Source organism: Mercenaria mercenaria, chromosome 2 (assembly GCF_021730395.1).
Source record: "Mercenaria mercenaria strain notata chromosome 2, MADL_Memer_1, whole genome shotgun sequence".
NCBI lineage: Eukaryota > Metazoa > Mollusca > Bivalvia > Venerida > Veneridae > Mercenaria > Mercenaria mercenaria.
Genome location: NC_069362.1, coordinates 10,204,975 through 10,222,305, shown reverse-complemented (window position 1 = coordinate 10,222,305; position 17,331 = coordinate 10,204,975). Strand labels below are relative to the sequence as shown.

General features: G+C 34.8%; 1 protein-coding gene across 1 annotated transcript; it reads left to right on the top strand.

Annotated features, from left to right (window-relative positions):
- The first annotated feature begins 57 nt into the window (after window positions 1-57).
- On the top strand, window positions 58-16,966 carry LOC123563152 (trichohyalin-like). The gene is made up of 5 exons (XM_053524403.1): window positions 58-145; window positions 829-2,765; window positions 7,421-7,443; window positions 9,573-13,556; window positions 15,269-16,966. The coding sequence occupies exons 2-5, from the start codon at window positions 862-864 to the stop codon at window positions 15,934-15,936; spliced, it is 6,579 nt and encodes a 2,192-aa protein (XP_053380378.1). The 5' UTR covers window positions 58-145; window positions 829-861; the 3' UTR covers window positions 15,937-16,966.
- The last annotated feature ends 365 nt before the right edge of the window (window positions 16,967-17,331 follow it).

The following is a 17,331-nucleotide window of genomic DNA, read 5'->3' as shown; positions in this document are numbered from 1 at the left end:
TATTGATCCGTTTTAAACTGTGAAACTTTAAAACAAAAAGAATTCAAATCGCTTGATCGAACATCAAAGACGGCTGTATATTGTTTCGTTTATATGTTATGAATCGAATTATATTTATTAAGTATATCACTTGAAGGGAAAAAGGGTAAGTTAAGTTTTATATGTTATTGATAAGATAAATATTAAATGATAAAATAACGTTGACAGTTTGGTAATTAACATATCTTTTATATTAGATGAACATACTTATTTGCAGAATACCGACACTAACGGGTGGGGTTGGCGTAAGAGGTGTTGTACATTACCTTTCAAGCACAGGCTCAGTCAGCCCTACTCTGCTACCATTGTCTTTGGTTGTGTTCTATGCTGTCAACGGATCTTCTTGTGTACTGATTTTATTATATGAGCCGTGCCATGAGAAAACCAACATAGAGGCTTTGCGACCAGCATGGATTCAGACCAGACTGCGCATCCACACAGTCTAGTCAGGATCCATGCTGTTCGCTGACAGTTTCTCTAATTGCAATAGACTTTGAAAGCGAACAGCATGGATCCTGACCAGACTGCGCAATCTTGTCTGGATCCATGCTGGTAGCAAAACCACTATGTTGGTTTTCTCACGGCGCGGCTCATATAATTATCTGAGTTGGTGGCACACATAACAACAAAATATGTTTTGCCATTCAACAATGTACTGTCCAAAACAACATTAATATGTTGTTTAATTCCATATGCACAGTCCAAAGCGCACATAAATTACACACATTTGAGGGCAAAATATTCTGCCGATAATATCACTCTTCAGTTGATATATTTTGCATTTTTCAGCAGGACTTCATATGCACGCTAAGAACAAACAAAATGAGTTTCTTTAGTTCAGGCAAGAAAACCAAACAGCAGCAATCAGAAATAGAAACCTTAACGCAAGAGAGAGATAATTTAAAACAAAGTTATTCCGAAAGTACACAGAAGATACGTGATGAAGAAAACAGATCAGCTGAATTATTGCAAGATGTCGAGAGGCTTAAAATAGAAAATACTGAACTAAAAAATAAGCTGCATACCGAAGAGCCATATGAAAAGATTTACAATGAACGTCAAGACCTTAAAGAAGAAAATAGCAAAATGGCTTCACAGATCAAAGAATTTGAAAAAGAGCTTAAAAACAAAGAGGAAACAATGGCAGAAACAATGAAAACATACAAAGAAGATCAAGATCGAGCACAAAAAGAAACGGACGAGCTAGTGAAGGATGTAGAGAAATATAAAGAAAGATTAAAAGAACTTGAGACTGAAAGAGAGGAACAGGAAAATAAAATAGATGACCTTGAGAAAAAGAACAATGAATTTGAGGATGAAATGGTAAAGTTAAAAGAAGACTTTGTCAAAATAAAGAACGAGAAAGAAGACATGAGTAAACTTTTAGAAGAAGAGAAAGAAAATGAAGTCAAACGGAACAGACAGTATATTGAAGATCTTAGACGAGAACTGGCTGAAAATAGGAACAAAATTGAAGGAATGTTACTGGAAAGTGAAGCATTAAAATCTGAAAATGAGTCACTTTTTCGTGCAAACGAATCAAAGAAAGATGAAATAAATGAAATACAGAAGGAAGTTGGAAGTATTAAGAATGAATTACAACTTGAAAAACTTAGATATAAGAAAATTAAAGAGGAATGGGACGAAGAAAAAAGAAAGACTGAATTCGTTCTTGTGAGTAAATCCGCTAAAGAGAGACAACGAAAGGGAAAAGAAGCATCCATAAAAGAGGAGAACGACTCTGAAGATGAGCATGTGGTTGGAGTTATTGAGGCTGCAAAAGTTGAAAAAGAAACTATGATTGCACACGAAAGAGAGCTACGAAAACGTGTAAATCAGCTTCAGATTGACAAAGAAGAACTTTTTCGGTCAGGAACAAATTTATTTACTGAAAATAAGTCGTTAAAGGCCAAATATGACCAAATTTTAGGAGAAAGAACGATGCTTCTCCAGGTGGAAGCAGCTCTCAAACGAAAAGTTCGGGAACAAGAACGGGAAATTAAAGACATGAAAAAGACTATTGATGATTTATATTATCAGAATATGGCAATCAGAACCAATGAGGAAAACGAAAACAAGAAAAGTTCGTATGTCGTTGTCATGGGAAATGAAATGATAAAGCAGCTGGAGCGTGAAAAAAGTGCACTACATAGAAGGGTTAAGTTTTTGGAGAAAGAAAACAATGAGATAGAAACAAGGGTTATAGAATTAGAAAGGCAGTCTGCAGACCTTGTTAACTACTCTAAAAAGTATGACAAGCATTCCAACTTTCCAGAAGTAAGAAGAAGTCGAGACCGCGACTATAGAGATGCACCAAGATCTCGAGATAGAAACAGAGAGCATAGCATCGATAGAGATTCACATCGTATCGAAAGAGATTTACATCGTATCGACAGAGATCCACATCGTATCGACAGAGATCCACATCGTGTCGACAGAGATTCACATCGCATGTCTGGTCGAGATAATAACAACCGTAGAAATCTTGACTATCGCCCTCCGTCAGGAAAGACCACATCATATCACGAATACAGAGAAAAGCCAAGACATGATACAACAATAGCAACGAGAAGTCCAGATTATTACAAGAGTAATGCACCGCCTTTCACAAACTCTCCTTCGAGACAGCCAAGTATAGGACCTGCAAGCATCCGTTCGATGCAGAGCCAGGACTCAAGGTTCTCATTACCATTTATCGGATCTCGAGCAACCCAATCTCCAAGACCGTGAAATTAGTCTTCGGCAGTTCAGAACAAGAGACGTGTTACTTCTGAGAAGTGGTTCGATATAGAACATAACTATGTAAATATGTGCTAATGGTACCTTTTTAATATACCACGAGTTAATTACCGTTCAGTGCAACACTCTTTAAAATGAATAAATGATTAATGAATGTTTGGCTAGTGAGTGGACTACATGCCCAAGATGTGTTTCTGATTTTAAAGGAAAATAATTTTCCGTTAGGCGTGTACCAATACACTTAAAACTTCGGTATGTCGAACTCGCTTGTCGGAAAATTCCACCAAAAAGCTAATTCAACGCATACAGGCAAACCGCGATATGTTGAAATTTTCGTCAAAAACTTTAACATATAAGTCAGACCTATGTATATCCAACTCTCCTATATTGAAATACTGCCTAAAACTTTGTTAACCATGTGTAGTCAAGCCCAATATGTTGAACTCGGTGTAATCGAAATTTGGAAACAATCAAACCTCGGCATATCACATTCACACTTGCTTTCCTCGAAAATCTGCCAAAAGCGTTAACATATTCAGTTAAACCTCGGTATGTCAAACTCGCTTTACTCGTATTTCTGCCTAAACCTTTGTTAAACATAAACAAACATACTTTGAATGTCGAATATGCTTGACTTGAAATTTTGCCTAATTATTGTTAAACATAGAAGTCAAACCTTATGTGGTTAGTCGAAATTTGACTCAAACTTTTTAAACAAGTACATGTACAATCAAGTCTTGGTTAGCCAAACTCGCCTGTCCCGAAAGTGAGTCTAGTTGAAAATGTCCCGTCAACTCTACTTCAAAATATATATTTCTTTCTGTTTAATAATGTAACTCCCCTTACGTCGAAGGAGTTTTCAAGTAGCGTCTATCAAATTACTAAACATTTGTTCTTTGAGTGTCGGAGTGTGAACATTGTTGTCTGACTGAAGCTGTGTCGACATTTTGTTTTTGATGAATTCATATCTGTCATTAGTTGTTACATTGTTCTTTATAATTTTAACAGTGTATGCTTCAAAGGCAATATTTATTTACCTTAGTGGGCACTGACATTAAAGTGGAATGAATGCCTAACCATAAATTGGTGTTATAATAAAACCCATAAAAAAGAAATAATTTCTAAAATCGAACAAGTACATGTATTGAAAAGTATTTTTGAGGTTGAAAAATAAGAATACGGCTAACCACTGAGGCGAACATTTTAATGTGTTTATGACGTCATTTACACACTGCTGAATTATTATTTATCAAATTCCCTCTGGAATAGATTAAGTTGTATAGTTTATAAGTATTGTAGATACTATCGTACCAATTCGCATTATTTTTAGAGATATGTTTGCTATGATTTTATGGACGCAGTATGAATTATCAAAGACAACCCAGACTATATTTCCCTTTAATATGGCAGTTTATCTTTATCGTTAAACAAATTTGCCATTTACACACAAAATTTTATGAAAAAGTTTGCATTTTCAAATTTGAAAATATTTTTGAGTATAACTGAGATCTTAAACAGAATAAGTGCGATTCAGCAACGTGTGTTGATACTGTCATGTGTCTAAAACGTCCATACAAAAAAAAAACAGTTTCCTAAACTCAAAGTGAACGGACGATTTAACGTTCATACAGAGTCAGGATGTCAGAAAAGACTACAAAAATGTCTCTTGAAAACGTGATTGAAGTTTCTTGTGTTTTCACCCCAGTCCTGGAAAGCTCTTCCTTACAACCAGGCATGTAAGAAGACTTCCCTGGGGTAGGGTGTATTTTTTTACTTTTTTTGTAAAACAGGATCACAGTCAAACATCTTGGTAGTTGTTCTTGGTACCTACCTTACAGGATCACAGTCAAACATCTTGGTAGTTGTTCTTGGTACCTACCTTACAGGATCACAGTCAAACATCTTGGTAGTTGTTCTTGGTACCTACCTTATAATAAAGGTTCACATATAACATTTATCACGCTTAATATTTATGGCAGTAGGGTAACTCTTAGCGTTAGCACCGAAACAGTTATACTCGAGCCATAATATTCCCATCTGTATTTACATCCAGTAAGTTCTTTTAACCGAAATTCGACTGCAGTTTCAGTTTCTTTCGTTTTGAAATAAAGATATGGTACTTCATGCAGAAAAAGTGTGGCACAGAAACCTAACAATAATAGCTCAAGTCCCATAAACTAGCATTTTATTCTAAGCAATTTTAGTATTTTTACGTGCTAACACAATTGCAAATACTTTCCAATAAAAAACGCAGAATTGGGATTTGATATTGAAATCTATAAGCCTCCCATTAATTCATAACATTCGCAATTACAAACAGCACCGTGGCCAAATGCTTGTGTTATAAGTAGTAAGGAGTTGCTTCCCATACTCAATTTTTAGCCGTCAGCAAAACTTATCCGAACGTGGCTCTCCGTGGTATAATACCCCAGTCACACATACGGCGCGGATAGCTACGTCTAGCCACGGATAGAAACGGAGTTATCCGTATTGATACGTACCTGAGCCGTACCTTAAAGTAGTAGTCCGTATCAATTTCCGTACGGCTCAGGTACGGATCGATACGGATTACTACGTTTCTATCCGTAGCTATTTGCGCCGTATGTGTGACTGTGGTATAAGTTGTCTGTCTGGAATGAGTTGCTAGCCCCATAACTGAAAGGCAGATGCTTTGAGAATCTAGATAGTTTTATCCAAAAAAATTATCCTTGCTGTATATGAGTTTGGAATGTCACGGATATAACAATGTGAGGTTGTGATCTTGTACTTGTATGTGAATGTGGCTGTTCCTTTTTGGACCTTTCTCATTGTAATACCATGTGCAATAAAGGGAATGATATCACTGATAGTAAGCTTTTTTCCCCCTTTCATTCCTAATATGCCGTCTGTTTCATGGTGGTGTGTCTATTTTGTACTTGTATTTTACCGTACAAAGTTTTATATAATATATGTGTATTTTTCTCTCTATTTGGTGGTATAACACCACCCCTTTATATTGAATGTATTTTAAATATGAATTTCTTCTAACAGAACTGTCTTGTTGATGTGTGAGTAGTACAACCATTGTGTTATCGATTCCATTCTGGTGTTGTTAATTTCATGCTGCGGGGCTCTGGTTGCACTGGATGTGCTCCTTGTGTCTACAGACTGTACCTATGTTTCTTTCTTGTATGCTACCTGACCTAGCTGTCACTGTCTAATCTCTTCATTTACTATTCAAATCTGTTCACAAGCTGTTATCAATTATAACAAATTGTAAATAAAATAATAGTTGATATGATTTAAGTTCATAATATTATGCATATTTCATTTGTGCAGCATATTTTGAATGCAGGCACTGTATGCCTTTAAAGAAAGAAGCAAGTGGTGCGAATATATCATGTAAAACAATCTATAACCATTTTATGCTGAATGTCGTATAATTTATCGACCTGTTCAACAAATTAATTATTAACAAAAATATGAATAAGACCGTCAATCAACGGGACAAAATGTACTACCAACAAAGAGCACAATGAAGTCATATTTAAATGCAATATATCATATCTGAAAACGAATCTAAAATCAGTTCTACCAATAAATGTGTCAACGCTAGATAGTTTCCATAAAACCAAACCGAGATGTAAAATTATGTAGGATACGCTAGGATATCTGCGTTTCAGCATTAACCTTGGTATGAGCTGTTTCTGGGTATTATAATGTCATGGAGAGTCAGTTGTCACTTTTTATTCATTCTTAAAAGGACCGTCCCTTCCATTCAGTAAGTTAAACAAATTTTATTTCTCTGAAAGTCCATAAAAAGTGAGCACTCTTAAAATGATTAAAAAAAGTAGTACAATCTTATTTACATAAGGTTTTTGCAAAATAGTTTTATAAATAACCAAAAATACTGTGGAGAAGGTACTTAACCGTTGCAACGTTTTTGAAATACTGCAGAAAACTTGCATTCTACCAATATGTAACTTTTATTTTCAATCACTTTATCATTTTTCAGTGTCATATATACATTCTTTACCAAATGAGCCCATCTAACTATCACCTCACTGAAAGTAGCTATAGGCATTACTCAAATGTGAAGATAGATTTAGTAGTTTATTTAAGCGTGATGCATGCGTGCGTGAGTGCGTACGTTTTAAATGCGTTAAAGTAGGTTGTCAGTTTAAGGTAGACAACGAGAACTGAAATTGATCGAAATTCTTAAGCAGTTGTTTCCCTTCACACATGTGACCGCCATTTAGTCTGAGAGATTAATGAACGAAATCATGATGTTTATGGGTGACTTAAGAACAGTATGTATGTGTTTTGATTGCGTGGTGCCATTGAAAGAAATTAGCCACCTTATACGAGTTGGGAGAGGAACAATATATATATTCTGTCTATGGCGTTTAAAAACTGAAAAAAACTATTTTACCAAACAGCACTAAAAGCCGCCTAACACATACCTTATTCTTCTGACTTTAGTCTCTGTGTTATTTCCCCCGCGAAAGTCTTAGAGACCAATATGCTAGCCGATCTGAGAGCCTTTAGTGCCTGGATGTAGAAAGGGGAGACTGCTTTGCTATGTTTGTGTCATGAATAGAGAAAAAATCGGGAAAATGGTAGCTTAACTTTGAATACTTTTAATACTTTTCCTCTTTCACAGCTGTATATTATCCGAATTGACACGTAAGTATATACGAAGGGATCTCTTAGCGTTGCCTCGTTCTGATTATACTTCAATCATACTGCCATTCCCTGTTTTTTGGCATATGAATTCGTTACCCAATCCTACAACAAAAGTACTATAACCTATGGTGTACTGAAAGACTAAACAGCGTCTCAAATATATTTTTCAGATATTTTTCTTGCAAATTTGATTCTGTCGGAAGATCTATTATTTAAATTTATTATGATGATATACTGTAATTGGGAGACAAATTATAAGAAAATAAACTTATTCTTTAACATTGGTAATAATTATTATATAAGACATGTGCAATGTTTAAAAAGAATGTACAGGATGACTGTCATGTTTAAAAAAAAGCGAAAATTGAAATTATTCACAAAACTGTAATTATGTAACCATTCTTGTCAGAAAGCAAATTGTTACTCGGAAACTATGCTTTAATTAATATTCTTGTTTTTCGTGGAATACTTGAATATGCACCGAAATTAGGAAACAAGCGCTTTTCAATACTGTTCGCAGAAAGAAAATGCATTTTTATTACAATATACCACTTACAAACGGGTTTAATCAAACCGTGCGTGCTTCCAAACAATCTATTTATAGGAAATTTAATGAATCAATGCAAGCGCGTGCATATCGCGAGTCCTTTTGTGCAAAGTATGTCAATCTTTAATTGACAATGTCAGTCTGAAAAAAACTGTAAAATCTGAGTTTCATTTTAACTTTAAATACGCTTTAGACGAGATTATCTCACTGAAAACATTGTATTTACTCAAGCGCTTTGTATTAAAACAAAAGGGAAAGTTCGGTTTTTAAATAACTGTCAATCCGAAATATAATGTTACAAGTGTTCAGTAGGTCCGTGACCAAGTTAAACGTTTTGTCGCTATATTGATTAATTAGATGTTTATACACTTCATAAAGTTTGTAGGATAGTTTCAATCTTTATTTAAGTCTCATTCACATACATGCATAAAATGTGAGGAGAATAATTAAGCAGTATGCTGATAAAGGTTTGTGATATTTTGCTAATATTATTTGCTCAAGCTTTTATATTATATAAAAAAATATACAAAATCAAACAAAAGGTTTATCTGAGCTTACCTATGATAGTCTCAAAGACTATTTGGTTACTAACACGAAATTTCGACTTAGTATCTCGAAATGTCGAGTTAAGTAATACGAAATATCGACTTCGTACTTTGCCCTTTTATCTGCAAAATTTGAACGTCTGTCCGTCTGTCAAAGGTCAAAAATGATATGGACGACTTTCGACTCTTCGAAGTGGAATCATTCAACAGGTAGCGACTTGAGCATATACTACCAAACATCAATGTATGGCCTACCCCATAGCCTCTAGAGCTACTCCGTACTGTATCCAGGATATATACCTTCATTTACATGTGAAGTATGTTCAGATGGTAGGGGCTCGAACTAGGTTGAAAACCAAAATACTGAAATCTTCTAAGTTTGAATACTTCCCGGTCACCTTCTATGACCTCTCCTCAAAATCTAGATCTATCCAGGTACGCAATCTTGGGCAGACTCATTAATACACGTTCATGTAGGGTATGTCTATATTTCCTTGCCATATGGGCTCAAACTATGCCGAAAACATTTCAGACTTAAACATGGTTTAAGTAGTGATATTTTTTAAGAGCAAACGCTGCCCGGTCATCTTAATCATATGACCCTGTGGGGCTACCCGATGAATACACCAGGTACCTAATCTTGGCCAGGACCTATACATCATCTTAAACTAGTGTAGTTAGTAACTCGAAATTTCGACATAATAACTCGATATTTCGACATAGAAACACGAAAATTCGACTTAGTAACTCGAACTTTTGAGATACGTAACACGAAATTTCGACTTAGTAACTCTAAAGTTCGACTAAATTTCGAGATAAGTAACTCGAAATTTCACATACACCTGACACTAATGCTCTTCCGTACAAAGAAGATGATTCATTAATAAATTTGTGCTAAACACTGACATAAAATGTTCTCAACGTATTATAGTGCGCCAGTAATATCCTTTTACATATGTTTTAAACACATTGACACATATTGTTTTGATGTGTTTTAGAGGGAAGCTGACGTGAAACTGTTTTGGAAATTAACTAAGACATAAGCATGAGTAGCGCCGGAACCACCCTGCCAGGGCGGGCATGGGTTTCGTCCAAACCTCCAAACTATGTAACCCAACCAGGATTTAAAAATGAAGACGGAAATCTAAGGGAAAGGAGTCCTGACCTATTCCAAGCTTCGCCGGTGAAATATGATCCACAGCGGCCCGGAGGCACAATATTCACGGGTAGAACCTTGAATACCTTCAAAAAGAAAGGCGAAAAGCCTGGTATTCTTAAAAAACCAGAAGGAAATGATCAAAAGAAACCAAATGTACGGTTCTCAGAGACGGACCAGGATGAAAATGATGGTAGAGAAGTTGTAACAACTAATCTAGGCGGAGGAGTTGTTATCAAAACAACAAAATCATATGAATCTGTTATAGCCGAACGCGATGCTCTTCTAGAGTCGGATAAAGTATACAGAAGAAGGATTAAACAGCTGGAAGAGGAAAATACCCAGATTCTTCTAGACTATGAAGGAATTTATAAAGAAAACAATACACTTAGAGACAAACTTGACAAGGGTGACGATAATCATATCGAATCGTACCAAAGAGTTTATGCAGACAGACAAATTTTGAGAGAAGCAGAAACTGCTTATAAACGTCGAATAACTCAACTTGAACAAGATGCAAAAGAAATGCTTACCAATTTTGAAACATTATATGGTGAAAATAAAGTGCTAAGAGATAAAGCAAAGAAATTGGAAGAAAGGTTAAACTCTATTGATAGGTTAGATGATGTTAAGAAGATAAATGAATTAGAAAAGAAGTGTAAAATGTTAGAAAAGACAGTCAGGACAATGGGATATGAAAGAGAAGATTTAGTAAGAATGAATCACGAGCTTGATAATGGAAAGTACAGACTAAAAGAGGATTTGGCCGAAATGAATAAGAGAAACAACTTGCTAGAAAAAGAAAATGAAGGTCTGAAAAGAGGATTCATGGCACTTGGAAAAAATACCGACGAATCGTGGAAAGATGAACTGAAACAAAAGACCAGACGTCAGGAAGAAGAAGAAAGATTAATGAGAGAAGAACATGCTAAATTCAAAAAGGAAATAGACATATTAAACAAAGAAATGCACAAACTTGAAAAGGTGAATGTCGAAATGCAGACAAGAAACAACATGCTTGAAAACGACAAGGCAGATTTTGAGAAACGAATGTTTGAACTAGCAAAAGAAACTGGCAGAAGAACGCCTTCGGGAGTAAAGAGGCGAAATGAAGAAATGTCTAACATAAAGGATCAAAAGATAGAAGAAATGACTCAGAAAATAGAAGAACTGAAGAACGAAAACATTGAACTCAAAGCAAAAACTCAAATTTTGGAAAAGGAAAAGGAAACCTTCGAACAAAGACTTGAAGAAGCTTCAACAAAAAAACGTGAAACAGCATCCTCTATTCGTAGGAAAATGGAAACCGAGAGAGAAATACGAGATTTAAATATGCATATTGAGAACTTTAAAGAAAAGGTCAAGCGTCTAGAAGTTGAGAATTCTGATTTAAAAGAAGAATCAAAGAGAATGGAAATTGAGGCAAAAGCACAAAAGCAAGCTTCTAAAGCTCTGGCATCAGGTCAGGCAAGTCAGTTAGATGTTCAAATCAAAGACCTTAACGAAAAACTAATTGCTCAAAATAATGAACTTAAACTTTTAACTGAAGAAAATCTAAAATTAAAAACTGAGTATAATAACGTGGAAGAAAAGCTTCAGGACCAGCTAGATCTCATTAAGAAAGAAAAGGAAAGCTTACTGCAAGAAAAAGAATCACTTCAAAATAACATCGATCAGTCAACCTCGACAGCTTCTGGAAAAATACAAGAGCTTCAAGATGAACTGAACGCGTTGCAGGTGGAGCTTCAATTGCTGAAGCCAAAACACGAAGACCTTCAAAACTTACATGAGGAACTCAAGGCTGATAATAAATCACTAAATACAAAATATGAAGAAAACAGAGATGAACTTGAAAAATTAAAAGAATCACTAAGAAGTAGCAAGGATGTTTACAATGAACTGTCAAAATGCAAAAGAGAAAATGTTTCTTTACAAAGAGAAATTGACGGTATGGAGGACAAATTTAAAACAGAAAGGCTGAAACTGGAATCTGATCTGGAAGAACTTCTGAAAAATCAGGAATTTATGAACACCGCACTGTCAGAACATAAAGTAAGACTGGATATGCTACAGCAGGAGAAAAATGATTTCAAGACTGAAAATATAAAACTTGTAAAAGCAAACGAAAGACAATCTAAAATGATATCGGATCTACAAAAGGATGTTGACAAAGTATCGGGGGAAAGTTCCTCTCGAACAGCGTCACTGAAGGATGAGTTAGAGAAAACACAAAAAGAGCTTAAGAAAACCGAGACCGAACTAATTCAAGCGAAGCAAGAAATAGAAATTGCAAAGAACGAACGCGAAAATCAAGTTAATAAACTCTTAAAGCAAATGGACAAACTAAAGGCTGAGCGTGAGATTGAAACACAACAGTTAAAGGATCAAAGTGAATCTCTTAGGTCAGAAGTGGCTCGCCTCAAAGTATTTGAGGATAGAATCCAAAACATGGAAACAAATTTAAAAGAACTTGTACAAAAGCTTCGGGAAACCGAAGAGAGAAACAAGGACGTTACAAATGAAAAGCTTTTGAGTTTGCAGCAAGTAGTTAAAGAAATGAAAAGCGAAAATCTAGCTAACCGTATACGAGCAGCAGAAAGGGAACAAAACGAACTTGAAAAGCATAAAATGGAATTAGAAATCAAACAGGATGCTATAAATGAGATAAGAAAACTAAAAGATGAAAATGGTAGATTACTCGGTCTGCTTGAAGATAAGCGTGCAGCAGAAGAAGCACAAGATGAATGGACTAAGAAGAAACATAAATTAAACGAGATACTAGCGCAAAATAAACGGTTGCAAGAAGAAAATACACGACTTCTCGCTTTGGTTGAGGGCAGTCATTCTGAACATCTACGGAAGGACCTGCAAGCAAAAACTGAAAAACTAAAACTCATAGAGTCAAAATACCAAGAATTTACAGTAGAAAATGCAAATTTAAGACAAGCTATGGAAGAAAAGGAAAACGAGATAAAGAAAATCGGACTGAAAGCTGACAGAATAACCAGAATTCAACATGAAAATAGGAGACTCATGACTGAAAGCCAGCGATTAAGAGATGAAATGATAAAGAAAGATAATCTTATAAGCAGCCTAAAAGAACTTGAAAGTACAAAAGCAAAGTACATGGATGCCGCAGCAAATAATCAAAGACTTTACGAGGAAAATATGCGTTTAAGAGAAACAATCGAGAAATCTAAAGACTATAAATCAGAATTTAACAAAGTTAGAGACCAGGAAAAAGCAACAGCTGCGTCATCAGTTAAGTACCAAGAAGAAACTGCCCTTCTTAAAAACACCCTGCAGGTTAAAGACTCGGAATTTAGACGCGAGTTAGAGCTTCATAAAGAAAGGGCTAATAACATAAAAGCCCGGAATAAACGTCTAATAGACGAAATGGCTAAACTGAAAGATGATATAAACAGAAAGGATGATCTGATTATAAAACTCAGAGGACTTGAATCTGCTGAAGGGAAACTTAAAGATGCATCTACAAATGCATCACGTCTGTATGAAGAAAACCAGCGTCTAAGAAACCTTCTAGAAAATAATGGGGGTGGCTGGAAGGGAAATTTCCAAAACGCAAAATCTCTATCAGCAAACAGATTGCGGGATTCTGTGGAATCAACAGCTGCGGTCTATGTGGAACCAAGCAAAACGAAAGTGTCTGCTGACAGAAAGAACAAGTTGTTGAAAGAGAGAATTGAAGAGGGAGAAGATCGAGCTCTTGGAAGTGCTGCTTCTGACGAAGATGGAAGGATAGGCACAAATATGAAGATAAAAAGATTAACAAAATTACCTGACATCCCTAAGAAGGAGGGAAGTGGGCTTTTAACAGGATTGAGTTACTCTGAGATACATCAAAGTAAATATAATTTTTGTGCATTTCAGCTTTATATGTTTATTAGAATTAAAGATACCATGTTTAAGGCTACATTTTCTTCAAATGATTAAGAAATATCTCAGATAGGTTATAATGACTCTTTTTTATTAAGTAACAACACTTTTTCCGTCGAATCTTGTAATGCGCCTGTGTCTACTTCGATTCGGTTGGTACTTATTGTGCGTTTGCTCACCTGACTTGTTAGACACTGTTCGACCAGTGTTAGCTTGCACCGGTATTATAATTGGCTTAAATAAAATTAAAGCAGAATATAACCAGTAATTTGTATCGATACATTTCGTGGTTGAGTAAGTACACTTAAACAGACGTCAACTCCCTAACAGCAATCACAGAAGCGTTGAAGAATCGAAGTCATAACAATTACTGAAGGCGGCTTTTATTCAGGCATATCTTTAGCTAAACAACAAAATCATAAACGCTATTACACAACTTTACGAGCTAAAACCATTTATCAAACTGACACAAAAATATACATTTAATGTATTGAACTTGTAAAACATAGGAGACCAAAACGGCATCATGCCGCTACAATACAATAAATCGGAAGAAAATTTAAATTCTGTCTTATTTAAATGAGCATATTATCTTTTAATTGTAATTCCAATACAAATACTAATAAATCGATTAGGAAAATGTTCAAATTTATGTATATTTTTTCAAATAAAACTACATCAACGCAGTATTCGAATTAGTTAATTTTTTGTTACATTATTATCAGTTACAGTTTATTTTAAAAGTATCTTCAAATGCAATCATTTTAAAGATATTGGCAAAATAAATTGTTACATTAGAAGATTTATTAAGCTAATCGTAAAAAATCTAAGCAAGAAGTCGTTTAATTACAAAGTTAACACGACTTTATTACATGTTTTTACTTCCATTAGAATAAGGTGACTGTTTTCGTTGAAATGAAATCTTTGTTCTTATTTCTATATACATGTAATTATTCGATGGTTGGTACATGTAATTTCACACAATTGGTGAAAACTTTAATTCTAGGACGGAGCAATGACAGTTATTTTGTGGGTCCTCGCACCATTTAACAAATCTGTTATCGATGTAAGAAAAAGTTTAAGCCAGGATATTCTAGCGAAAAGCAATACAATTCATTTCACTCTTTATTTATTTTTTTTTTATTTTTTGTTTAGTAGAAAACGACATAATTCTATTCAAAACCTTTAGCCTGCTAAATTTCTAAAATGGACTGGCCTATCATTCAATTTGGGCAGTATCATTTATTATTCAAAGGGGTGTTCAATGAAAAGTTACTGACTGAATAGCGACCAGTGCAGACCATGATCAGCCTGCACGGAGGTGCAGGCTGATCTTGGTCTGCACTGGTCGCAAAGGCAGAAACACTTGCCACCATTTTGGTTAACATAATAACGTAGCTCGATAAAATGGATGGATTAAGGTGGATGAAAATAAGTATCGAAGTATCTAAATCAATAAGTCAACAATGCCATATTTAGACAAGGCACCTGATAACATACAAATGACAATCAAATAAAGTAAATATGTTAGTACCGACACTGAATTTTACGTAACCTAGTACATATTCTTCCGTAAAATCGTTTAAAAAATATATGTATATAATATAACTTGATACGTTTACTTCTATAAGATTGCTCAAAAATACATATATTTAACCTAATACGTTTAATTTTCAACAGAGGCTAAAGGACTAAAAGGCGAAAAGTTAGTTCAAGCCCTGACCAAAGAATTGGAAGCGCAGCAAGCAAAACTCCAGAAACAAGAAAAAGAAATCAAAACAGCCAAGGAAGAATTGAACGCAACAAAACCAGACTTCAAACGTGTCATTGACGAACGTGACACACTTAAGTCTGAAGTGGCAAGATTAAAGAAAGAACTCGACGTAAAAACAATTGGAGAAAGCATGAATCGAACTTCACAGCTACAGGAACAAAATAAACGACTGGTACAAGAAAACCACAGGCTCCGAGAGGAAATCAGTGCTAGAGACCTGCAACTTGCAAATCACGGGGCACCTGGCTATAGTGTAGCACATTACGTTGACAACGGTGATAAAACAACCGAAGAGAAGCTGAAATTGTCAATGGCTGAAAACAGGAGACTGCAGGAAGAGAACAACAGACTACGCGCAGCCTTAGATGAAACGCACGTAAATGATACCGGAAGTAGGTTTAAAGATCCACAAGTAACAGGCTCAATGATTGAGGGATTCAAAGATGCTAAATCTAAGAAGTGGGCAACATTTCGTGGTGGCGATAAAATAAAAAAGAAAGAAGCAATTAAAAAGAAGGCAAATGAAACTGATGATAACAAATTAATGAAACTAGAAGAAATGGTAGATACCTAGATAAACAACTATGTTGTGCTTTTTTTTATTATAGTCAGTTAAATACCCATATAAAATTAGGTGGCATATAGACAAGCAGGTTTTAGTTCGTACTTTCATAGTTTAATGCTATATTCCTATGTATACACATATGGATACGTCACAGACGTCATTACATTATCTAGGGTTGTCCTTAGAAGTACGTACATTGTATTTAAAAAGATGAACAGAAAATTTTAAGTTATTGTCATTTGGCATTTCCTTTGCCTCTAACTCTTTTTAATTGTGGCAACTTTAAAACCATTATCATCCCTTGAGATGAAGTTGTATGAAATTCTGTTTCAAAACGATCTGGCTCAGAAAAAATAGTTGCTTCGTGCGTAACCCGTGCCACTGTGTATAATGCAAGATATTGTTTCTTTTCGCAAAGAGTTTTAGAATATATCAGATGTCAAATCAGATTTTAAGTGCTTATTCACTTGCATGTATTACGGACAATTTAGTCCTTTATTTATTCTCTGATTAATTTATTCTTATTTACCTATTTATTTGTCTGAATACTTATTCACATGTATTACTGACAATTTAGTCATTTATTTATTATCTGATTAATTTATTCTTATATGCATGTACCTATTTATTTGCCTGAATGAAACATACATTTATACATGTGGAAACCATAGTGCAGCAGAAATATATTACTGCCTGCTCTTGAATGTGAGCATGAATTTGCTTATTTACAACTTAAGTGGTGCGAAGGATTTGTACTGTACCAATCACACTTTTTTTCAGTTGATAATTGTGATTTACCAGTGATATATCTGAAAATTAAAAAAAAAAACGTTACTGGTATGGAACTACAAATGGGGAAAATGGGTTAACACCATAAATAAAATAAAATTGTTTTATGTGTAAGATCAAATCATATTTCACTTCTTAACACTAGATCTTATATTTTAGCTCGCCACTCGTAAAAATATGCACCTGTAGTTCTTACAGACATTTTGATTTGAAACTGGAACAAAAATATCATATTTATTTTAACAAATAACTTGTTATTCGTTGCAGGAAGAGTCAATTTTTATTAAAGCTAATTATGAAAGAGTTGAACATGACATGTGTTCCTCCGTTTTCTGCAGGTTATCATCATTTCACGGTTCTATACATGAGATGTGGGCATTACCGAAATTCAAGATACATAGTATAATTGATGGACTATTTGTCTATATAAATGAGACTATTTATTTCATTGTTTGTTAAATAAAGCGTTCGGGTCAAGCATTTTGTCCGTTTTATTGACTTAAATTATTTACTGCTATATAAGCAAGGAACTGATCTCGCATCAAGGCAAATACATATAAATTTTCAACCGTCTCTCGTCCTATCATGTTTATTCAACACATCTGTATCAGTAAT